This window comes from Ruditapes philippinarum, unplaced genomic scaffold (assembly GCF_026571515.1).
Source record: "Ruditapes philippinarum isolate M1 unplaced genomic scaffold, ASM2657151v2 ctg4068_1_1_1_1, whole genome shotgun sequence".
Classification (NCBI taxonomy): Eukaryota; Metazoa; Mollusca; class Bivalvia; order Venerida; family Veneridae; genus Ruditapes; species Ruditapes philippinarum.
In genome coordinates, this window is record NW_026854648.1 from 1 (window position 1) to 27,162 (window position 27,162).

General features: G+C 32.3%; 2 protein-coding genes across 5 annotated transcripts in view; both read left to right on the forward strand.

Annotated features, from left to right (window-relative positions):
* Positions 1-3,368: 3,368 nt before the first annotated feature.
* LOC132740661 (uncharacterized) lies at positions 3,369-8,292 on the forward strand (the record flags this gene model as incomplete). The annotated part of the gene is given in 3 exon segments (XM_060728602.1): positions 3,369-3,530; positions 3,974-4,141; positions 7,195-8,292. Coding segments are annotated over 3 exon segments (533 nt in total), but the record flags the coding sequence as incomplete, so codon positions are not given.
* Positions 8,293-16,155: 7,863 nt separating this feature from the next.
* The window catches only part of LOC132740662 (G-protein coupled receptor GRL101-like), a 47,788-nt gene continuing 36,781 nt past the window's right edge, over positions 16,156-27,162 (forward strand). Inside the window, exons 1-5 of one of the 4 annotated variants that reach the window (XM_060728606.1) lie at positions 16,156-16,473; positions 17,444-17,598; positions 18,984-19,238; positions 20,991-21,137; positions 22,644-22,826. In XM_060728606.1, the coding sequence (XP_060584589.1) occupies positions 17,481-17,598; positions 18,984-19,238; positions 20,991-21,137; positions 22,644-22,826 (703 nt within the window). In that variant the 5' untranslated portion in view covers positions 16,156-16,473; positions 17,444-17,480. The remainder of the gene's footprint in view (positions 16,474-17,443; positions 17,599-18,983; positions 19,239-20,990; positions 21,138-22,643; positions 22,827-27,162) is intronic. The other 3 variants (XM_060728605.1, XM_060728607.1, XM_060728608.1) reach the window with 3 other exon arrangements.

The window sequence follows — 27,162 nt, forward strand, 5'->3', positions numbered from 1 at the left end:
TGGATACATCCCTGCCTTTAAAACTTTTATTCATTGTTTACGATAAAGCATTTGTATACTTCCACGATGTTGCGTGACCTTACTGCATAGTTATACGTGGTCAACTATTATCTTACAGGAAAAGGCCCATGATAATTTTGCAAAAACATTTTGTATATTGTGTAATTATGTTGAAGTAAAAGAATTGATGAATTATATTATATATGCAATAAAATATTATCAAACTTACTGTTCACAATGCATAACGTGAACATGATTTGATATGGTTTAAGACAAATTTTAGAATTCCACTGTAAAGTTCTACCAATCTATAATGATTTAGTCTACTGACTTTTACATTTTTCCTCACAATCACGCATATAAAGTTGTCTAGCTTAGGACGGAAACGGTTTACTACCATTGATATTCATGCTACGTATAATGTTTCTTATCTAATTTAACATTTTCTTATCCTTTTTAAAATGATAAAATGTTTCACTTTACGATCCCTGCCCCGGCATCGATCGTCATTTCTTCATCAGCGCACGTGTATGCTCTGGTACTTTATTTAGTTTATTTTTTGCAACAAAAATATAGCAGTCGTTTACCTTCTACACCCCGTACACTTGCTAACAGTTTTCCATCTACAAACCCGTAAAAAACCGTGCTAGACTCTGTACACTAGGCAATGTATTTTTTTTTTGGAAATTTTGCTAAAAGCAGCTCGATTTGATGGATGACCAATCAAATACAAGTAGAAGGAAGTCTATATTTTATATTAAATATGGATTTTGATACAACAAATGCCTTTTGGACACGATATACAGGTAAATATAAACATCGTTCGCACATGTCAACAAAAATGGTACAATTTATCGCCGATTTAACAAAAAGTATTCAATTTGCAGAAAAAAGCAAATACTGCCCTAAACCCTGACATATTTAGCTTCACAAAATTGTTTAGTTTAGAAAAATCGATAAAGTTATGATGGAGAAATAAGTTTAAAGATTACCTTGGGTGAACTCGACGTAAAGCTTTTTACTTTCGTTTTCGGAGTTTTTAGGGGCTATATCCGGTGGACGCTGTACAACAGTGATAAGGGTAGATTATCTATTGTTCAGTACATAGTACGAATTAAGTCTGAATGTATATATAAGTAAAGTCACGTCTTTGGTACAAATTTAACAGATAACAAGATAGCATTTATGAACATAAGGAAAAATAGATGACATCAATCAATCACGTTGTTTGACCTTTATGTCACCGGGGATATTTTGTATGCAATTTGGTTATGTTTAAAGACATATTATTCACATCTTTAGGTTAAATATTTTAATTTTTAATGGCACAAAAATATTGAAATCTAGGAAATTCTTATTGATAATGTGTAATTTAAATAAGAGAACAAGCAAACTACATTCGAGAAGGTGCATGCCCGTAAAGGGGTTAGGTTAATTTGGTCCTTTTTCAACGCACATTATGCTTCAGGAACGAATATTTTTTTACATCTTTCTAAAGGCAAACATGAGTAAAATGACACTTAAACACCGTTTTAGAGCATGTAAGATGCTAGTTACCTAAAGAATGTAGCGGTAAATGTGGAATTATTTGTCATAAAAGTAACAAAATGTAAAAAAGTAGTATTTTGACTTTCATACAAAATATTAAATCACTATAAATATTTAACTTGCAAAACAGCAACAGAAGAAAAAAAACTGGTCATGCAATTGCCCAATAATTATTACTTTGGAAAATATAAAAATACACAAAAAAGAGAACTTTTTAAGAAAAAAAAATATTTTTAAAGTATTTCAGGGGTATAATGTGCCTTTAAAAAACTTCCAGTTTTAATGACACTAAGTATTTATACTGTTTACCTAAAGTATGTAGAGTTTAAGATGTAACGTATCTTAATTGTGTGTACTCGTAAGATTTTTATTTTACATTTAAAAATAGATTGTATAGCAATACTTTCCAGTATTTTCCAATAACAAATGTGAGCATTATATATCGTTAACGCTATTGTTTACAGTAAGTAGGTATATGATGACCTTAATCTGTTCAATTTAAATTATCAGCTAAGAGGATTACAATATAAATTTCACTTCAAATTATTTCCTAACAAAAGATCACATGTCAGTGTTTGTGGTTAAATCTATTGTTATTCAAATAAAAGTTCATAGTAAGGATATAGACCTCGCGACAGTGGTGTCGCATTCATTGGCAATTGTTAATCATTCGCAAAGCATTATAATAATATTGTTTAAGCAATTATAGAACATTAAATTACAATAACAAAAGGAATACATTGTTTCATGTTTGAAAATACATGTAATAGGTAAATCGATATAAAATCAAATGTTTAAATCAAGGTAATGACTTAACGTATTCATCCATTTAACTTGAACTACTTACCGTTGACTATGTACAACCTTATTGCGTGTATCGTAGTAGTTATTCTGTGTCTAACAATGCATGAATCCCTGACCTGTCTTATTGTTATTATAAGATTAGTAAAACTAATAACTAATAGCATAAATTTTAATAAAATAGCATATGTTTATGTTTGTGTTAAAATCTATTGTTATTCAAATAAAAGGTCAGAGTATGGGGAATCTAATCAAATGATTAAGGTCAACTTTAATTCGATACAAACGATCTCGAAACTTTATAAATTTTTTAACCCGGTTATATTGATTAACATACAGACATTGCTTTTTCTCCTTTATTTTGCAAGTAAAGGGGAGACAATTATAATTTCTTAACACTGTATGATGAGGGATTATAGCCCCTTTTTGAAAATTTCAGAGTTTCAAATAGAAATGACAAAGGAGATTTATCTTACTAGCAGATTAAATATGGTATATATATAATGCAATTCACTTCCTTGTTATATGAAGTTAGTTTCAATACTCGTTAAAGGAAATGCAAACAAAAAACAACTATAGCCAAATATAAATCTCAAGCAGCCTTGGGCGTACTTTAGTGAAATTGTATCAATACAAACCGAGAAAATGGTCCGGCTATGATAATTTTCGTCTTCCTGGTCTAAAAATAGACTTGCATCCTTGAATGTTGTAAGAAAATAAACAAATGTACACATTTTAATTTGAAAATTATAAAGCAAGAATCAAAAGCGATTTTAGAAAAAAGCACAGTCTACACTACCTACAGAATGATATATTAATTGCAGTCGGAGTAAGATAAAATAAAATGACATTAATTCATGCTTATCTCTCAAGTGCAATATTTGCCTTAATGTTACCATACCATTTAATTTATTTTGTGCAAGCCTAAATTGTGTCATAATAAAGATAAAAAAAAAATACAAACAATACATTTTACTTCCTCATTTTTGTAAAATTAAATTTTACTTCTTTATCAACAGAACTAGATGCACGAGTCCTTGGCCTTGAGGCAACGGCATTTGCTGTTATGTTCTTGGCAATATTTGCGACTAGCTATGAATCCTGCTGCAGCGGTGACGACGAGGACACGGGCTGGTGTGGCCTCATAGGTGGATGTTGTTTAATGATGTTTCCGGTTGCAGGTAAACATGGTGTTGACTTCTTCGCGTTTCATTCCTTTCAATTAAAGGCAATCTCGCTAGACATTGCGAAACGTAGATATAGACAAAAACTAGTCCGATATGAAAAAAAATGTTATCTAACTGAATACAACATTGTTCTTGGCCTTTGATACATGTATATATTTTGTTTACATTTTGACAATTTGTTAAGATAAATATTATGCTGGTATTTAAAAATCATTCCTGACATGACGAGACAATTCTCAAAACAGTTTTACCAGTGCAAATAAATTTACAAACCTATTATCGAATACTAGTACATGTAGTATTGCTTTTCGGATCGTCCCCTTTTATAAAACCTTGAATATGTATTGTCAAAGTTATTATATAAATTAAATTCATATCACAATCAATTAAGTATTTATTTAATATACATCATGGATATGTGCATTTATACAATTCAGGATTGTTCAGTTTCATCGGATGCATGATCATTGCCGGAAGTTATTCCACGTCTGAGCTTGGTTGGTCATTTTACCTCTGCCTCACTTCCGGTTGTCTGATTATCATCATGACTGTGTGCCTATGTTATTGTTTCTGCAAGGTTCTCAAGAATGACGACGACGACGACGGTATGTATGTGAAATAACACAAGTTAGTCTTGTCTATGGAAGGCTATAAACGCCAAAATTACATCTTGCTTTCTTACGTTACATCGTGCTTTCGAACTTGTACATCTTGCATTTTGACTTGTAAATCTTGCATTCTGACTTGTACATCTTGCATTCTGACTGGTACATCTTGCATTCTTACATGTTGCTTTCTTACATGCACAATTCATTATGCTTTCTGCTATGTGCGTCTTGCTTAATAGTATGTTGATATCGTTATTTAACGATCAATTATTATTCATTTGTTGATCTGGTATATTAATTCAATAACTAAACTATTTGGATCAATTTACTCAGCTTTTATGAAGAATGCATAAGGTTGAATGACGCATAGCCGAAAGCCAAATGCAGCAAGCATAATACGACACGACATCTGGTGTAATAATATGTGACCCCCAAATTATGCTAACAGGTGGCGCTGTAGTTATATTCTCGGTAAAGTCCGTATTGCGTTTACCAAATTACGTCCCTTCGTTTTAAAATTTCCATTTCCACTATGGAGGAAATAAGGTAAACATATATACAAAACGATTTAACCAATTTTTGTATTTATTACTGAAACACTGTGGGTCAAATTATATTTCCAGCTGACAATAACATGTTGGGCTGAAGATGCCTTTTTATAAAGAAAACTACTAAAAAGGTATCTTCTACGGTAGCACAAAGGTGACATGTGTGTATTTTTATTTATCTCGTGAACACGAGTTACTAAGTCGTGGCCACGAGATACTATGTCGTGGCCACGAGTTACTAAGTCGTGGCCACGAGATAGCTTAGTCATGGCCACGAGATACTATGTCGTGGCCACGAGTCGCTAAGTCGTGAACACGAGATAGCTAAGTCGTGGCCACGAGATACTATGTTGTGGCCACGAGTTACTAAGTCGTGGCCACGAGATACTTAGTCGTGGCCACGAGATACTATGTCGTGGCCACGAGTTACTAAGTCGTGGCCACATGATAAATAACAAATCAGATTACACCATTTATATGAATTTCCCTAATTAACCAGACACGTGCTATAGTACAAGGATGCCCCTACTTCACCAGCCTCCAAAAGTGCCATTTATACAACTTATTGACTGGTCAATAATTTTACATTTAGAGTCACGGTGACCCTGATTTTTGACCCAATGACCGCGAAATTAGTAGATGTCATCTACTGATCTTTCTGCGTTTTTCTACCTTAAGACATTCGTCATTCAAGCAAATAGACCCAAATACAAACAGTTGCAGGTTAAGCAACATGTAAAAGTCAGAATGCAAGATGTACAAGTCAGAATGCAAGATGTACAAGTCAGAATGCAAGATGTCAAGTTGAAAGCACGATGTAACGTAAGAAAGCAATATGTAGTTTTGGCCTTAATACCCTTCCATACTTGTCGCTACTGTTTCGTTCAAAACAAGTCCTAAATGTGTAATTTTCCTGCTGACTTGTCTATGTTTTCAATAGCGTTTATCTATTAATTCATTTAGACTGTATTAACATCGCGCATTCAAACAAAAAGTAGGTCAACGACTGAGTTTTTTAAGACAAATGCATGATAGTTTCTCATCCTTTTTGTCCAAATATAATATCTTTACCAGAAGCGTATATTTAAGCATATCTGGAAAAAACCTCGGGCACCTACGAAAGGTAGGTCAACGACTCAGTTGGTCCTAGCGTGGTCAGTCTACACGGAAGAGTCTAGCGGGGTAAGCGTTAAACAGCTACAGTTAGTGACTGTGTTCTATTCTTTCGGCTGTTTTATTTTGTAAAATGAAGTTGAATGAAGCTTCTTTTCGGAATAAATCGTAAGGAATCGTACAATCGCAACTTTTCGGCCATTAGCTTAAGTATTCGGATAAGGACCTTGTACATAATAGTAGGAATACGGTGTTTCGGTCACACCTACGCTATGAAACTAAACATGTAAACAAAAAGTAATTTAATGCTAGGTGTTGAAGACAATATGTATACCATTGTATCGAGTAAAAGACTTACAGTCAACAGTACTTTATCATTATACTTATTATAATGGTAGCGGAAATTGAAAGTACAAATTGTCTGAAAATTATTCGGATTTGGTTATAATTGTACATCAGAAACCATTTTAAAATTGATTTCATCAATTGATGTCCTCTTATTCGCACTTTGTGTGAAACACAGTTCGATAAAAATGGTATATGTAATCCATAAAATGGACTGAACCGGAAATAAGGAAATTGCTGTTTGAGAAAGAAGTATAGGAGCTGTTATATATCAAGAAATTGTAAACCTCAAAAATGAAATGTAAAATGCGCGATTTGTTGTCCTGAAGTACAATATTCAGTAAAACACAATGTATGCACCGGACGGGGAATCTTACGACTTTTGCAATCGCAACTGTTCGGCCCTTTCCGTTTCGGATAAGTACCTCAAACAAAATAGTGAGAACGGATACAATATTTCGGTCACTACACATGTAAACAAATAGTAATTTACTGTTCAAAGATGTTGACATTTTTTTTTAATATATCAAGTAAAAGTCCATCTAAAATAAGTAAAGTCATAGAACATTACAATGTATTTATACACTTACAATTGTGGTTGTAGAAACCGAAAGTGCAAAATGCCAACATGTTAATATTAAGTCGGATTTGCTTATAATTGTATATCAGTGGGCATATTTAAATCAAAAATGATGGTCAGACAAATTTGCAACCATAATTGTACCGAAACAGACTTTTTCGTTGTCAAATATGTAAATTTAATTTACATTATCGAATATTACACTCCCTGTTTCTATTAAAATCTAAAACCACGTGGTAAAACTACTTTCAATCTATATTAACTACGATGTTACTATGAATAATAGCCGAGGACGTTCCGATTGACATCTTCTGTATATGAAAACTTTATTTCATCTTTGGCATTCTTACGATATATGTAAAGGAATAGAAAAAAATATATGCTTTTTGCCTTTGTTAACACCGGTTTTTTTTTGGTTTTGTTTTTTGCTATTTAATAACATTCTACATTATATTCATTTACAGGACCAAGACAACAATCATCCGGTGGAATGGTTCCGTACGAGGGTTATGGAGGTGTGGCTCCTTATGCAGGGGGACAAAGTGGCGTGGCTGTGGCTCAGGTGGAGCAGAGAGCAGTCGTTCATGACCCAGAAAGTGGAGGTTTTCTTGTTGTTATGAGAAAATTTACGATCGCGCACATCGTTCATAACCTCCGAGAAAATTAAGATGTGCCTAACAATTGGTCCTATAATTTAAGTGTGCCTAACAATAGGTCTTTAAATTAGATTGTTCCTAGCTAATGATCCTGTAATTAAAATGATGGACAACTAGCTTCTTAAAATAATACACCTATGACTGTTCACAATGTATATATATATACATATATATATAACATATTCTTATTTTGGTATGTTATATAGTTTATTTATGTCATATATATATATATATATATATATATATATATATATATATATATATATATATATATATATATATATATATATATATATATATATATATATATATATATATATATATATATATATATATATTAGTACCAATTTGTGTTTTCCTTTTATCGTTCATTGATTTGTAATTTGCTTATCATATAAGGTATAATGCATTTTATGCTGAATGACTTCACAAGCTTAGCATTACTATGTATGAAAAAGAGACGTAACATTAAAGCAAAAGAGACTATCCGTTATTGCAAACTGTTGCACATTTCTTTAAAAGTGTTTTATTTTCTAGTTTGATTAAAGCAGCACGCCTCCAGATCCATGCTCATTTTCATTACAAGAACAATCTTAAAATGTGTTTAAAAGTAATTTACATACATAGCAAGCGAAAAGACAATCTACGAAAATGTCAAAAAATAGGTCAGAATATGCAAAAATATAAAGTCAGTAATTGCATAAACTATGTAAATTACTTCTGGAATTGTAAATATTTTAACTTTTTAAACATTTTTCTCGAATTTTTCTTGAAATGCTTGGCTCATCAGGGGATATGCTGCTTTAAAACCTTACTATGTGACATGGAAAGAATAGTGTACACAATTAAAGCATGACACGTGCATTCGCTTTTAAATAAACGTTTAAACACGATAAAATAACGCTATATATTCTTTGTAATATTTCTGGTGCTTATTATGATCTAAGAATATCCCCAAGGACATTATAAGCATATCTTATATACAAAGAAATTATCCCTATGGCAAAAAAAAAAATGTATAAGTTTCGAAGCCGGCCAGGACATATAGTAGGCATACGGAAACGGCCGGAAATTCATTAACATCACTCCCTTAGGACACTAGAAGCTTATTTGATACGAAAATAAATTCTCTAGGGCGCGGAAAAAATACATGCTTCGAAACAATCTGATATCTTAAAGTTAAAGAAGAGTTTTTTTACAGCCAGAGACTATTTTTGGACTTCCTGTGAATTTAACAGGGAAGAGCTTATTAAAAATTTCATTGGTCACTTTAAATGACATTCAATCATCTCGAAATCTGATTGGTCATTGCAAAGTTGTTAAAGTCACATGAAGAATGTTTTTGACATGTTATACGCGTCTACTTTCAAATTTATATAAAAGAGTTCTGGAAACGAACTATCCACATGCATAAGTTCTTTTACTATCAAATTTTAGTTATTTAAGTTTTGTTTCACTATGTCATCTCCTACACAGTATGAGTTTCGTTTTACTCTGCATCCTTGAACAGATGATTTTACGCTGCTTTAATGAGATAATATGCATTTTGTCAAAAAGTAACGAAAACACCACTTAAAATGCAAACAGGACGTTTCGTCTCCAAAGCAAATCGGTCCACTTGTAAAAATTGTTCAAGTTCGGCCGAGTATCTTTTTAAAGGTACTTCTTCTTTTCTGTATCAAACATGTTTCTTATTCCATGAGAAAGTGATTTTAATTAAAAGTATACAAGATTCATGGCAGCCTAGCAATCCAGCAGCCGGGGAAGTTAGCAGCCTTTAGCTATTGTCATATACTACACATACGAAAACGGCCGAAATGTATTATTGTCACTTCCTAAAAACATAAGAAGAAGAATTGATATGAAAATTATTTCTAGACCGCTGAAAGATAAATAAGCTTCATAGCAGCCTAAAGAAGTGACATAGACAAGACACACTCTGGAACGGACTAAATTTATTATAAATATTTCATTATTTTCTTATAGAATTTATGATAGTCAACGGTCAAATTAGGCAAAACAAGAATCTATAAACAGAGTTCTAAATGTCCACCGCTTAAGGGAGTTTTACATTAAGCACAAATTGTGCTGTTTCAAAGGAATGAGGTATAGATCTAGACTTTCAGTGCAAAACTTTGATTAATGCTAGATCTTCACGTGCAATTCATTAAAGAAAAAATAAATTCATTAAAGAAATAACTCCTACGTATGTGCCAAAACAAATACATTTGTATAGTTGTAGTTACTATTTCAAAACCACAAAATGTGACAAATACATACAGGAAATGGTCTACTACAGGGTATACTTCGAGTCCAGTCAATACTCAAGTTTCACGCGGAGAAAGACGCACAGATCAGTCTTCAATCAAAAGAACGACCCCCCCCCCTCCGTATTGTGTATTTAGATATTTTGAAATGAAATATTGAGAGATATTGATTAAAAAATGTGCATTTTTATTTTTTCTGTAATTTCACTGTAAAAAGTTATTTGTATTAAATCTTCACTCATACACTATACTTTATGCAGTGCACGAAAAATTAAAATTTATTTCATAATCAAGAATAAAATATAGATGACCTAAATGTTGGACTATAAGTATGTTTGAGGGTAGAATCTACTGTATTTTTAATCTCAGAGTTTCCAATAGAAACATTCTAAAGGCTATTTTAGTCGGTTAAAAAAAGAAAAGAACTATTGCAGAAACATTTTGAAGATAACTAATTCTGAAAAAGTTGTGATATTTCTTGTGTTGTTCTTATTTCATTTTATTCTCTCTCTCTCTCTCTCTCTCTCTCTCTCTCTCTCTCTCTGTCTGTCTGTCTCTCTCTCTCTCTCTCTCTCTCTCTCTCTCTCTCTCTCTCTCTCTCTCTCTCTCTCTCTCTCTCTCCTATCCGTTCTTCAATTTTCATAAAAGCAAATTCAGTACTTTTTGAGTAATCACAATATATATGTATTTAAGCTATATTTTAAGTATTTTTGTTGAAATAACAATCATATTTTTTCACTTTAGGAAAAAAATCCACATCCTTTTAACTATATTTCCATATATATGTTTAAGGTATTAATATTTTGAGTACTTTTTGAGTTCACACGGGATCTAGAAGGACGTACAGATGGACGAACGGAAGACTTATAAGTCTAATAATCAAATTTAACCAGGAATCTTTACCTTTCCTAGTAACTGTCTTTGCTTTTCTATAGTACAACTAAGAACTTAATCACTGTGACCTACATTTCTTTTTTTATTCCTATATTCTGAACATAATATATATCTGAGGTAGTGTCTTAACCGAATACAATTCTGGATAGTAAAGCCCCCTGCCCCAACTCCCATGCACATGCCAGAAATTATAGTATGTTCATGTATTACTTCAGTTCCACTTCTCTATTCCATTAAACAACTATCTGAAAAGAACACACATGTATGATATTATACATGTTTTGTGTCGCTTAGACAATGAAAAATATATGGATGACTTTCCTTATTGTGAGTAAATGTCAAATGGTTCTCTAGTTCTGGACCAGGAATCTTAATGTCGAATTGACCTTTGCATTTTCGCCAAAAAAGAAGTCCTTTATCCAATTAGGGATATAATTGTGTCGACGCCTAAAACAATAGGTGTCTTTTACATTATAAATTGATAACTCTTTGAATATTGAGACTTTGGGTTAGAGGGTCTCTGTGTGTTAAGCATAAATGGTTTTTACATTCAAGGTGCTCACCTTTGCGTGGAATTCACCTGTGTTCGCTTAAACAAAAAGAACCTGATCATCTGAGGTGATCATCCTATTCATAGCCTCTTTCATAATTGTGAGAATTTTTTACTATTGTTAACAGAATAATTGTTAGAATTTTGCTTGTTGGGGATTCATTTAATTTATACAAAAGGAACTCGTTGGTTTTGGTGCACCATTAAGCGATTCAACCCGCCGTCTTAGTTGTTCCTTAATTGTTTCATTTACACGAAAAGGTTGGGCCAAACGTTTCACAACATTATCGGGGCCCTTCCCTGTAAATGTTTAACATCAGTTTCATAAGGTAAAGATAGTTTTACGTCAAAGGGGCTGCCTTTAAGTGTTGATGCATCAGAATTGTAGCCACAGTTTATCCATGTTTGATCGTAAGAAAGGAATAAATGGGTTTAATTCCCTTGAGTCTTTGCATCTCTTAGCTCCAGCAGGTGAGGTGGTTTTGACCCCAGGTCTGGTGTTGCTGTAAGTTTGTAACTCCCGACGTTTGCTAAAATCAGATTTCCTGTTCCGGCGCGATATGACCTAAATTGGTTCGCTGTTAAACCAAACAAAACCAAATAATCTAAAAAGATATTTCATTGCATTAAAACAGGATTAACAGAAATAAAATCAAACTTCTGGATAGAAGACCGTGGTGAAAACGTCTACATTTGCTCTACGCATCAACCGCCACAGACATACAAATCAAAAGGTTCAAAGATTCATTTGTTCTGATCAAACCTGATCCGTTATTTTATAACGGCAAAAGAGGAGAGAACGTTGAAGGATTTCGGTTACAATATAAGATATCAGAGCATTTTTTGGAAAAGTATTCTACTGAAGTGAAAGGAATAGATTCAGATTTAGAAGGTACATTTTTCAATATATAGCAAATATAAAGACATAAACATTGTTTCATCTGTAAACGAATCATTTTGTCAATGAACATTTATTATGTGATATATGTGCATGCTTTTTCGTTGAGCTGAATTGACTATATAATGTATTCAAAACACTATTATATTTGTCTTTTAAAATAATCTTTTATGAAAATGTTTAGGATAAAATATAACAACTGCCTAAAATATTTGTTTATAAATTGAACATAAACGATACATTCCGTGAGTCACGTGGGTTGTTGATTTTACGAATAGACTAGACTGTGGAAATGAAAGAAAGTGCGGCAGAATCCAAAATTATTTTGACCTGTACACCTTCCATTAACATGTGAATGGGCATAATGTCACTTTAATGTCAAATATAATTTTACAAAAGGATTCTACTATTTTCTAAGTCTAAAGAAAAGTAATGTAACGTAAAGGTATACGATGTTTAAAGGAGAACAATTTTACAGACAATTATTTAAAATTCATCCCTTGTTTCAATTATTATTTTTACAATAAAGTTGAACAGCTCCTTTTTGAAGAAGTGCATGCGTTTAATGCATGATATAAATGTTCCAAGGAAATAATGAATTAATTATACTGTTTCTATCTTTAGCATGTGCAAGGTTTTCTAAAAAATGCTACTCCATATTCTCTGAAAAAGTTTCATGGAATAATGCTAGCAATAAATGTCTTGAGAGCAATGAACATCTTGTCACTATAACATCCAGAAAAGAAATGGCTTACATCCAGTTCTTACTTCGAAGTCAGTTATATAAACAACGTGCGATACTGAAGCATGGAGTTAATGAACAGATTAAACCTGGAGCATTTATTGATAAATCTTTATTAAAAAATGTAATGTTTTTTTTAATCATTTTATCATTATTTTAATTTTTATTTAAAGAAACATGCTTGAAATTTCACAACGAGGGGTGATTAAGAGTTAATAAAATTTTACATGTTAACTTGTTTTTACACTTTGCAATCAATAATTAACTATATTCTCAACATTCTGCTCTTCATTTGCCCGTACACTGAATAAATTCAATGTCTAAAACCTCGTAGAAGGATTTGTTTAATAACCCTGAAATAGTAATGCATGTACTAAAACGACACAAAAAGACTCCCAAGCCGACTATATCACGAGAGATTAAGTGTTTTCAAGAGGCTTAGGATTTCAATTTATTTTTGGTGTTTGTCTGTGCGGCTATTCTTTCAAACATGTCCTTTGATCTCAAATTTTCATCACGGGATAAAGCTTAAACGTTTTGAGGCAAAAGTGTTTTTTATTGGAAATTGCTATTGTGTTTTATTCTTTTATCTATAGCATACCTGTATCTTGTAGCAATGTTTCTTTTAGTACTGCTTATATTGACGTAAAGGAGACTTTCCAAACGATTACAAATGCATTATCACGGGGAAGGAACTGTTTACACGAGTGGAGTTCTTGTAAAAACTGTCACGGACAACTTTTGTATAAACTACAAAAACACTCGTAAAAAATAAAATTTTCATCTTTTAAAAGCGAGTTTTAGGTGCTAAATTGAACTTTAATGATTGAGCTTGCCGTATATCTTTTATTATGTGTCAAAAAGTTATTCATATGCCATTTTTCATCGCCTCTTGCTAAAAATCTGGTAGATATGAGTAAAATTTCCAAATTATGTGCCGATTCGCACTTATTTACCTGTTTATTTCTGGTCTTTATCCTTGCCATACATAATAACCAAATCATAATGCACCATTGCAAACATAAAACCCCGTCTAACTATTTTTCAAATGTCCTGGAGTTCTGGTGATAACTTTGAAGATATCCTAGAGATCTTATGATAATTTTGTTACTGCCAGTGTGTTTCTTGTCTATTCAATTAGGTTGTAAATCATGATGAAATATAGTACGCTCATCCTTTGTACAAAGATATGGATATAATGTTGGTCTATAGGGTATGTACAAGGATAAACAGAGAATAGGCTCTCATCTACAATAAGGTCACCGATATTCAGCAGTATCATGGCTTACTGGGTCATGTGGGGGTTGCGTTCATTGAACGCCGCCTTTCCTTGTTGATCTTGTTTATCATATTTTAAACTGCAAAACAAAAATGTTTAAAAACTTACACGTTGTTTTTAGTTACACATATTTTAATCATCCACCTTTCTTAAGCAGACAAAACATAGTTGTGCTTCCCTTATCTAAGGGATAAGTAATTTGTATTGTTTTATACCACAATTAGCAAGTATATAACCAGGATAGTATCCACACCTATGTCTCGAAAAAGCGGATACATGATAAAAACTTAACTGCGTTTGAACAAATTTGCACGCTCCTCCGAGTTCGAGCAAACTTACTATATATTTTTGTTACCAATTACAGCAAAAGAAACAGAGTTACATCCACTAAGATTACTAAGGGAGACACCCATCAAATACCGACAAAAATATATTTTAATGTTTCGTACATCTGGATAGGTATTCAAAGCAAATCATGCTCACTCAGTTTGAAGTAGAGTGATTCTAAAGATATTGCATCCAATTTTGAGTTTTACTTGACTATGATAAGCAAATCTCTTCCGCAATATGGAGAGTCCTGTAAGTCACGTGATGCTTAAGTGGAAATAACAAAGAAAGAAAATAGGTCGATCAACGGCATGAATCCTTAGGTGATTCACATCTTTAATTAAATATTTACTTTGTTTGTCATATAATTTTCATAGAATTGTCTACGTCTTTATGGCAAAAGTTGATACATTTTAGAATTTTTATTTATGTAGAATACCTGAAGATGACTTAACCTATTATATTTTAGATATAAGTAGTGCATACTACTTCATTTTTTTTTATTTGTTTTGCTACTGCAGACGGATGGAATAGTTACTTAATGTTTTACGAAATAATATCTCTTGAACTAAAATACACTCATTAAACCAACATATATATATCCTCATTTTTGTAAAAAGATGAGCGTATTGCATTTCAAAATGAGTTACAACCTTATTTGGTAATAAAAAACGCTAAAACGTACCATAACTTAGCGCAAGAAACACACTGGCAGTAACAAAAGTTATCATACGAACTCTAAGACATGTTCTGAGTTATCACCAGAATTCCAGGGCATTTGAATAATCGGATATAAATTTGTTAGCCGGGGCTTTATGTTTGCAATTTTGCAATTATAATTATTAGTATTTTTGTATGGCAAGAATGAAGACCAGATAAACAGGTCAATACATGCGAATTGGCAAATAATTTTTCTCAAAACTACCAACTTTCAAGCAAGAGGCGATTAAAAATGGCCTATGAATTAGTTTTTGATACATAATACAAGATGTACGGCACGTTAAATCATAAAAGTTAAATGTAGCACATAAACCTCACTTTTTAAGATAAAAATTTCTAGTTTGGACGAGTTTTGTTTGTAGTATATACGAAAGTTATCCGACAAACTACGTGACAGTTATCACAAGAACTCCTGACAAGTTATTGTAATAGCTCCATCCTTCGTGTTAAAGGTCCTCCCTCGTTCATTTGAAAACCAAATTAAAAGACTATGTAGGTAACGACAGGCTTCGGAAAATGGTGCTATAAAAAAAGATGTAAGAAAAGCGTCGCTCGGACGAGCGCCCATATTTTTTTAGCTGTACCTTACATTGCAGCAGAGGGCAGAATACAAAGCAATTGAAAGCAAAGCAATCAGACCAATGGATACCTGATTTGACCTCCTGACGATGTAAAATTTAAATACATGTACATGTATTCAAAGAAATTGTCTCACGTAAAAAAATCATTTATAACTCTTTGTCCTTTGTCCGTCTTTCAAGTGAAAACATTTTGACCCCAAAGTAAGATTCCGAGAATTTTTTATCTAGTTCTACGTCAAAACCATAAACAAACATTTCTGTGGTGACAAATCAGATAAAAATGTAAAAGCGAAGCATATTGAAAATAAAGAACTTGATCAACATTTAATGTAAGGGTATTAAAATAACAGGAAGTGTCAAGTTTGAAAAAAGTAAACCACATACGTAGCATTTCACCGTCACTTGGGTTTACTCTACGCCATATAGTGGTGCTGCAACTGTAGCGTAAAACATATATTCTAATAAACTCTTTAATATAACGATGCTTTTGTAAATTCATAGATATTGTCACGTGATTATATAATATAGGAGCGGTGAAACAACTTAAGGGTGTATACTTTTGCTTCAATTTCAAATTTTCAAATAGAACGAACTCTAAGGAAATATATTATGTAATTTACCACACACACACACAACGAAATTGTACATAAAAACATTTGAAAACATTATTTTATTATGACTTTATTTAAATATAAAATAAAGATATTTAATATTTTAATCTTAATTAATACCTATTTATGATTTCTAAAGGTTGAAGGCGAGTAAAGGAGAAACGAAGGAGGACGAGTTTTTACTGGATTAATGATCTCAACGTTACTTTCAGTGCTTGGTAATTATCTATAGTTATATTAAAAACAAATTTGAACCAACTGAATTTTAATATCAAACTGTTTCTAAAATGATTCATCACAGACAAGCAAAGCATAAGCTAAATGACCTACGATTGCAATGACGATCGTTTACCAACTGGATGAATAAACGCTGTTTACCTGTGAATTAACAGTGAACAATTTAAGTAATTGTTCCATAATTAGAAAATAGAGTTGTTCTGTTTGTCACAGGGTGAGAAAAATGTGCAGCCTGACCGCGACTTGAACCTGAGACCCTCGGAATACCGTACGGCGGCTCTACTGACTGAGCTATCCGGCTACTTACACATTTCTCCCCTGAATAGTGAACTATTCTGAACCGTGACATACTCCCATGTTTTATTGAAAATCGTCCTCGAATTTCTCAGAGTTACAGAGCAATGTGAATTAAACTCTGAGCTATATTCAGTCACGGTCCCCCGTTGGGCGCCAAATGCCACAGGGTGAGAAAAAGTGCAGCCTGATTGGGACTCGAACCCGGGACTCTCGGAATACCGTACTGCGTTTCTACCGACAGAGCTATCCGGCTGCTTACACATCTTCTCCCCTAAATAGTGAACCTTTTTTGTTTTCCTTGCTATTTCATCATTGACATATGCTGTTTAAAAACTTTCTTCTGATTAAATGTACGGTCCTATATATTTCGGAGTATTCTGTGACAGTAAGATGACATAATTCCTCATAAGACAAGATATTCAAACCCCATTTTGAGCGTTGTTTCTTTTGTGTATGCGGGTGTGTATGTGTATGCGCATGCGTGAGTTTTCGTGTGTGCGTGTGTGCGTGCGTATGTGTATGTGACAGTTTTTCTTGATAGTAATTTAATATGCTAGTTTGTAATTACAAAGTTTGATAAGTGCCAGATTTTATTTCGATTATAAGCTAATATGATATGATTAAATTGATTGAGGTTTGATTTTGATTTTGTAGGGGAAGCGGACAACCTGCAGCTGGAGATTGTACTTATATGTCATTCGAGATTTTCAACACCGAAAAACTTTGGTCAACAGTAGATTGTTTTGATGACTTAGTCGATTTTTTTATCTGCGAGAAACCATTTATTGAAGATGGGTTTCAAACAAAAAGTATAATTTATAATATTGTTTTAAATATAAGTTCAACAAGTAATACCAACTTAGTTTTTATTTTTTAAAGAGACTTAATAATTATAGTGCAATAAAATTCTAAACAATTAAATGTTTAGTACCGTTTAGTAGATATATTGCTTTTGTAAATATTGTGATATTTTCAAAAAAATGTTTTCCTTCTTTTCCTTCTTTCCTTTTCTTCTCATATGAAAACAGTGTAAGACTGCTACGTCATTTATTTTTAGTTAATCTCAACAATTTTTCGTGCAACAATAATGTTTTAATGTTACCCTTTTTGACAAAATCTCTTTCAAAATTCGTGTAAATCGTCAACTGTACAAATGAATTAAAATGGGTGATCTGGTGAATTGAAATTTTTTTAAAAGTATATATCCGTTAAACATAAAAGTTTTATATGAATTGAATAAAATTGGAAGTAGAATTTCTGAATACTTTTACTTCATGCATTAGGATTAAAAAACCCAATTTCATGAAAAGAACTGTCTTCTTTCTTCTACTAAGAAAGACAGAACTCATTTCTTCGTTTCTACTAACTGAATCCGTGAAGATATTCACCGAAACATCTCCTCTTACTTCCGTTATTGTGTCGAACATGAAAATATGTTGTGTGAGAGCATAGTTTTAAGATAAATGTCAAACTGGTTAGGTGCCTAGGGCTGAATATGTGATCCGTGACGTCATTAAGGTAGTATACAAATAGCAAAGCCTTCTCCTTGTGATTTCATGCCCGCAGGTTGACTACATCAATAGGTTTACATTATTATAACTACATGAAAAGTCCTGTGCATTTCGCTTTGACACTACTGTGAAAGAGAATAAAATCACACGGATAGGATTTCTCGATGGAAGTCATACTGCGAATTCACTTATATTCGTGGGCATCAAATTTCGTGGTTTTATCAAAACGGACATTTTCGTTGGTTCTTAAATTCGTGGATTTTCAATTTCTTGTAAAAAAAAATAAAATAAATAAGCTAATGCAAAGTAATCTTACACTTAATCGCCGCGCATTTTACTTTCTCCACGTACATTATCTTTACGTATCACACAGCGCTTGTCAATAAATTTAATCCTTGCCTCTGGACATTCATTGCACAAAAATCGGAGGAAAAGCACCGATGAATGTTTTATAATATATAGAATAGAGACATGGCAAGAAGTATTTGTTGGGATACAACTTCGTCGGATCTTAAATTCGTGGGTTGACCTACCCACGAAAAACACGAAAATTCGTGCCCCACGAATAATAATGATTTTACAGTATACCTCGTGTGTGTCAGATAATCTTATTACGTTCTTATGCTGTTTTGATGGATTTTAAATGCATTAATATTAAGATATTTAATAATTATTCATTTTAGCTGGTATCATGGAAAATGAATGTACAAGTATATATAGGAAAGAAGACTTCATCGCTTCACCATACTCTGGTAAAACTTGTAAAAGTTGGGGAAACCTGTCCGGCGAAGCTAAAGTTGATTTTGACAAGAAGTTTGCTTCTTTGAGAACTTCTTTAAACGATTCGACTCTGTGTATAGATTTATCTTCAAATGGTATTCCTTGGTGTTATGTTAATGACCCGGGCAGATCTTTGCGGGAGCCATGCTTTTTGAATGGCAAGTTATTTATGTTTTATTTAGCATAAAAAATCAAAGGTAAACTGAGTTGATATTTTTCTGACAAAATAGATCATTACATAATATGAGTAGAAATTATGTTATTTCGATTCGGAAATATATATTCACCTGCATATTCAACAGCAACAAAAAAATACAAGTTTAAATTTAGCGGCACTACAATAATTCTATGCCGATATGAAATTTCTTTTCTTTCCCTCTGTTTTTTTCGACGACCATCAGAAATACTTAATTTACGTAGTGTTATTATTCAAATGTTAAATTCACCTTCAATATGGCTACATAGAGTTCCTGTTTTACACATTTTTATGCCCCCGCCATGTAATGGCCGGTATATATATAGTGGTACCCTGTTCCGTCCTTCCGTCCTTCCATCCTTCCGTCCTTCCGTCATTCTGTCATTCCGTCATCATCAGTTTCCGTTCATTATCTTATAAACGGTTGCAAACATTCAACTCAATTTTGATATATGGGTATATCATGAGAAAATACAGGTCAAGTTCGAATTTAGTCATGGTTCGATGATTTTTGGCAAAGTTTGTCCCTTTTACTTTGAAAATAATATGAAATTTCAGTTTCCGTTCATTATCTCCCCAACGGTACAACACATTCAACTCAAACTTTACATATGAATATGTCATGAGAAAATACAGGTCAAGTTCGAATTTGGTTATTGTTTGAGGATTTTTGGCAGAGTTATGCCCCTTTTACTTTGAAAATAATATGAAATTTTCAGTTTCCGTTCATTATCTCCCCAAAGGTACAACACATTCAACTCAAAACTGACATATGAATATGTCATGACAAAAATACAGGTCAAGTTTGAATTTGGTTATGGTTCAATGATTTTTGGCACAGTTATGCCCCTTTTACTTTGAAAACAATATAATTTCAGTTTTCGTTCATTATCTCCCCAAAGGTACAACACATTCAACTCAAACTTGACATATGGATGCGTCTAAGGAATGCGCAGGTCAAGTTCAAATTTGGTCATGGTTCAATGATTTTTGGCAGAGTAATGCCCCTTTCACTTTGAAAGTAATATGGAATTTTCAGTTTCCGTTTATTATCTCCACAATGGTACAACACATTCAACTCAATTTTGACATATGGATATGATTTTGGAATGCCCAGGCCAAGTTCGAATTTGGTCATGGTTCAATGATTTTTGGCAGAGGAATGCCCCTTTCACTTTGAAAATAATATGAAATTTACAGTTTCTGTTCATTATCTACCCAACAGAGTTACATTTTCAATTTAAATTTGACATATGGATATGTTAAAGGCATGGGCAGGTCAAGTTGGAATTTGGTCATGGTTCAATGATTTTTGGCAGAGTTATGTCCCTTTCACTTTGAAAATAATATAGATACATCTTAGGAATAAGCAGTTTAAGTTTGAATTTGGTCGTGGTTCAATGATTTTAGACAAACTTATCATTCCTGAATGTTGGAAAAATTTTGAACTTTCAGTTTCAGCACTCATACTTTTAGCCATTATTTTGGCTACAAATATGCAATATGCTATTTTTAAAAGGTTAAGACTGAATAATTTCAGTGCCTTGAACATTGTATGAAAATGGTTTGTGTTAACATTGAAAAGTTTTAAGGGCTTGGAACTTAAAATGAAAAAAATAATGAATGCACAATCTGAAATTTTGGCTGCATGCGGGGGCATCGTGGCATGATCACACATTTCTAGTTTTCATTGAATTATTTAATTGTACGTTAGACACAAGTAACATCATTTTGCCCGAAAAGGGACTGTCTGTCATGAAGTGCTCCGATGGATTGTCAATACTGAAAATAAACTGGTGTGACAGGAATTTTGACTGCATAGACTATAAGGATGAATTGTTTTGCCAGAATGATATTATAGGTTAGTTTATTATAATTGTATTTTCTAAGTTTTGATGAAAAATTTCTTTATGTTTACATGTAGTCTGTCGCTTTTGTAAGATTGAGTCAATAAAATATTAGTTAATTGGTATTAAAGGGTTGAGACATTCTAAAATGTCAATAGTGAAACATCTTACAGTTTTCCAATATATGATCAGTATATGCTACTTTCGTTGACCATTAACAGTGTATTGTGTTCTCTTTTTTAATGACAGACCAATCCTGAACGAGCTTACATTTCACCAATTTCTTTAAAGTCTTCTTTCTTTTTATCAACAAATAAATTTACATTAGGGAGTGTTGTAGTTTAATTTGTCATTCATACAACATAACTTCTAACTAGTGCAATTTTCTATCATTTTGAGAAATACCTTATAACATAACTTTACATTTTCCATCTGTTCTTGTACACAACGTTTTCCGAGTATAATTTCATTAAGAATTTAACAATCATAATTTTGAGACGAACGGCTGGCTTTCAACTTAACAGTTGTTTTTAGAATGTTCACAAAATGTATCCAAAGTTTTTAATAATTGTTTTTAATAATTGTTTTGCGCTAATGGTCGGTGCCTGATTTACAGCTTTCTAATGTACGTTTGGAGAGCCGCAAATACATATGAAACTAAAAATGTTCAGTTTCGAGTAAATACACAAATAATTGCTAATCATTTTCTACATACAAACAAGAAAGCATTACAACAAAGATATATCAGAGGTGTTCAGTTCCTTCAAGAAACATTGTCACTCTGTGTTATTTTCATTGTAGCAATTGTTTGAATATGTCCTGTATTAATTTAATGCTTTGATATAATGATTTAGATAGTTCTGTTATAGTGAGTAATTGTCTACCTAAATTAAGAAAATAAATAGATGTTAAATTAAACAATACATTATTTATATACTTTTTAAAATATTCTAGAAACAAGAAATACAAATGTTAATCTGTTTACTATATATCGAGTTTTTTATGATGGTTCGTCAGTGAGAATTCTTAGAATAGTTCTTATTTACAGACATATTCTTTAATAATAATTTCACAGAAATATACCTATTTTTCCGTTGGATGACGGAAATACATTAGAATGTCTCATTATACAAAATATACACACTCTGTATTTGATAACATCTGAAGTAACGTGGTGGAACTACTTTCAATCTGTATTATCTCTAAGATGATTATGAATAAACTATGAGGTGTTACAAATAGGTAGCCACCGCGCCAATGATGGAGGCGACTTCACAAAATAAATTCAAAATAACCAAAATAAAAAAGACAGAAAAATCGCCACTTTCATTTTATAAATATTTAAACATCGTATCGGTCTATTCATTACATCAGGTCTATTCAGTATTTATATATATTTGATCTATAATAATCACATATCCCTTTAGTGCAAAAGCAAATATGTACTCCAATAATAACCCTAAAATGTAATTATTATTTTCATGATTGTGTCTGAAAATATGTTTATGGTAATTATTTAGATCACAGTCTAACGAATACTGGCACAACAATGATTAACACTCATTTACCTGACCGACTCAAACACGAGGCGTTTTTCCGCTGTGAAAAAAGCAAGGAGTGGATATCTACGTTAGCTAAATGTGATGACGTCATCGATTGTCTTGATGCCTCGGACGAAGTCACGTGTTTTCAAAGCAAAAGTGGTATTTCCTTATCTTGCTTTTTAGCCACTTAAGTACTAATCTCACTATTAATTTAGTCAATTGTCTATAATTTGTATTTTTAGTAATTCGTTTAGTGCTATTTTAAAGTATTTTATTCAAATTAAAGAAAATATGTCATCATCATATGCCTTCTCATCGTCAGATACCCACGTTTAATTGATATGTAACATAACCTGCATTCAACCGTGAGTAAAATGAATCAAAGTATGTCGGTATACAGTAACAGGTGCGTAAAATATCGGCCAATAAAATCGTGTTGTTTTATAGTTACCCATTTATTTTTCTCAATAATGAGTATAATTTTACACGAACAAAAATCACAATCAATACATTCAAACTCAAATTGTCTTTAAAAAATAAATAGTTATAATAATACATGTGTTTATTCAACTAAAGATTTCATGTTTTAATAATTTTATGGGAGTTTTGTTATGTCATATATTTTTAAATTACAAATCTAAGCTGTCGATATTTAAACCCTTTATGTCAAACATATAACTAGAAATGTTATAACATAATTCACATTTTTCTGTTAACTGTGGGAAGAAAGTATATATCAACTTTGGATGTTGATACTATTTGATTGACTGTAACATAATTATTTTTTACTGAAGAAATAGACTCATTTTTATAGCATGCTGTTTTTATTCTTTAAGTTAATTATTCCAAAAACACTTCTGATTTTTAATAGCGTTGTGTACTTATTGATAAACAATTATATCTTCAAATATCCTTAAAGACACAACAACAGACATCAATTCTGTTTATATATAACCCACTTATATCTTTACAACAATAGCAAAACTAGAAAATATAAATTGATACAAGAATTCACTCACATTCACTAGTCAATTTTCTAACTTAAGAAATAGCATCAAAACAATTCACTTGTAAATACACAACCCGCATATACCTTTACAAGGAAAGAAATAATAGAAGTCATGAAAGTGAATCATGCACATTTACAAAGAAAACATGTTTTTATGGTATCTTTTTCACACACACACACACACACACACACACACACACACACACACGCACGCACGCACGCGCGTACGCGCCAACCACAGAGAGAGACTCACACGCCGCGCGCGCACACACGCAATAGAAAAGGAACTGGACAATTTATAGTGCTAACAAAACACTTAACTTAATTTGATTTTTGTATTGTTATAGACAGTTTGTTTGAAATATTGAGCTATAAAAAAGTAACAAGAGGATAGAAAAAAGTTATTATAAAAACGGAAAGATAGAACAAAAACTTATCATAAAGGTTTTTAGTGCCAACTACTAGAGTTTTCGTGAAACGGAACCATACATATAAATGAACTGGCAAGAAAATCTTTCTTGGAGTATTTTTTTCAGGTTTTGGTGGAGGAAGAGTCTAAAAGATAATTATGATGAAATTATATACATGTCGTAACACCCCTACAAACTTATTATCAATAAAAAGAGTGAATTTCTTAAAGACATCACAGTCATAACGAGGGGCAGGACGTGAAGTGTTTGCAAACTTGGTTCAAGCGAAAGAATTGGTGACAAAATTGACAAAATTGCTATCGATTCATGAATATTATTAATTATTCCCATCTGTAAGTTAACACGTTCACCAAACAAAACAAAATATGTATCTTTCAATACTGTGTAAATCCTTGAATTAACATGTTCAAAACAAAGTTTCAATACACGAAAATATCTTGTTCAAGCGCATTTAAGTTGCAAACTTGCAATTCTGTTCTTTTATACTCCCCGAAGGGTGAGATATAGTCGCAGCTTTGTCCGGCCAACCGTCCGCTATTCTTGTCCGGGACATAACTTTGAAACAACAAGAGGTATCACATGACACTTTGTAGGTAGATAGATCTCATTTAGTAGATGTGCAGTTTTCCAAAAAAAAAGACATAACTTTCTCTTACCTAATTTTGGAGTTATTGCCCTTTGTTCATTTTTACACTTTGAACTTTGTCCGGGACATTTCACTAAAACTATAAGAGATATCAACATGAAACTTTGTAGGTAGTTAGAGCTCATTATGTTTAAGTACAGTGCTAAAAACCATAAATCTGTATTGCCTTATTTTGGAGTTTTTTCCTTTTGTTCATTGTTTTCATTTGAACTTTGTACAGGACATAACTCTAAAATTATTGAAATTATAAACATGAAACTTTGTAGATAGATAGATCTCATTGTGTGAAAGTGCAGTGCTAAAGAAACATAACCCCGTCTTGCATTATTTTGGAGTTATTGCCCTTTGTTCATTTTTATCACTTGAACTTTGTCCGGAACATAACTCTAAATGTATTAGAGATATCAACATTGAACTTTGTAGAAAAATAGATCTCATTGGATAGACGTGCAGTGCTAGGGAACTTGCCTAATTTTGAAGTTATTGCCTTTGTTCATTTTTACACTTTATCTTAACCGGTGACATAACTCTGAAACTATAAGAGATATGAATACGAAACTTTACTGGTAGAAAGATCTCATTGAATAGAAAGTGCAGTGCAAGGAACCATAACGTTGTCTTGCTTAATTTTGGAGTTATTGCCCTAAGTTTAGGTTTTATACTTTCATGTGTTTTGTGCCCTCTCCTGTTTTTTTGTTTGGTGCCCTTCAGAATGACTTTGCGGTGGTCCAGTGTGACACTACTTTGTTAAGGGTTGTATTATCTTATTGTCGCTTTGCATTATTAATCTTTGTCCTCATATTTTCCCTGTTTCACATCCATTAATCACATGCTTATTGACAATTTCTTTAAGTTGGGTGTTTCTCAATTTATAAATGAAAAATCATTGTGGAATATAACGGAAATTATGAAAATAGCTTTACTACAGATGCAAGAAGAAGGATAACATAAATAAGAAAGAAAATGAAAGAGTACTTCAGTTGAAAACGTGTCATCAAAATATAAATTTATTTCTGACGCTCTTCAGCAGTTACTTCTAAATTTTCTTTAGGACTTTGCCACACTAGTAAATAGTGCATTTGATATGCACTCAATATTAAGCAACTTTTGATCTCAAAATGATACAGTAACATTTTACAATTTTCGCCGAGTAACATTATTACGCGACAAAGTCCTTGCGTTGCAATGTTCATGATGAATGTTTCATTTATGATGGCACGCTTTAATGTTTTCTTTCATTTGTTTCTAATTTATGTTGCAATATTCATAATGACAGTTTTATTTACAATGATTTTAACTGAAGTACACTTTAATTTCTATTCCTAATTCATGTCATTCTTCTTGCAACTTCAACTAAGCTAATTAAAGAACTTTCAATAATGCTTCTTCATTTATGAATTGAGAAACGCGCAAATGTAAGAAATACAAACATGTAATATAGTTGTGCAACAGGAAAAATATAAGAACTAAGTTCAACAATGTAAAGCGACAATAAGAGGCAAAATACAGTCACACTGGACTACCGTAAAGGCATTCAGTACCAAACAAAAAACAGAAGAGGACATGAAGTCGTCGAACCAGTAAATGATAACAATTGACAAATAAATGAAGAAACCCCTAAATACCAAAGTCATTTAAAACATTTTTTAAAAGCCAGTGAGAAAAAAAAGAATTGCATGTATAAAATTTCAAGAAAATTCTGTGACTTATCAATATAATCGTCTCTGAATCATTTGGCAGACAGAAAGAAATATTTTGCAACTATGAAACATTGAAACATGCAAATTCAAACCTTAACACTATAATGAAAAATACGTATGTTGTATTGGTTGGTGAACGTTACAACTTACAGTTGCGAATAAAGGAGCATAAACTCGACCTGGACTGTCACTTGTCAAATCTCAAAATATGTACATAACCTGTTTATATCTTTAAAAATTTCGTCATATCAGAAGCTATGAATGTGAGATCTTACACCAAGTGTGCCATAATCATTGCATTAAAAACTGGGCACATTAAATAATTTCAAAATAACATTCAAACCAACTAACCGGAAGAAAATACGTGCGAGCGTTGAAAGTATTCATGAATCGGTAGCCATTTTGTCAAGGTTCTCACTTGAACCAAGTTTGCAAACATTTTACGTCATGTCCATTGATAAGGGGCTCACTTAATTATTGAATTTTCCCCATGCTTTTTCAAATACCTTATGCTTGAATGACTCTTTGGACATGTATTTATAAATTTTATAACGGGCACGAAGTTGTTGTTTAAAGGTCCTTTATCAGGCCTTAATTGTTTTAATCCACAATTTTAAATGTAATATTTGGCATGTAATATTATATTATTCATAACTTCATCAAGATGTGCTCTGCCGACAATATATCCAACCGACTCCGGGTTTGAATG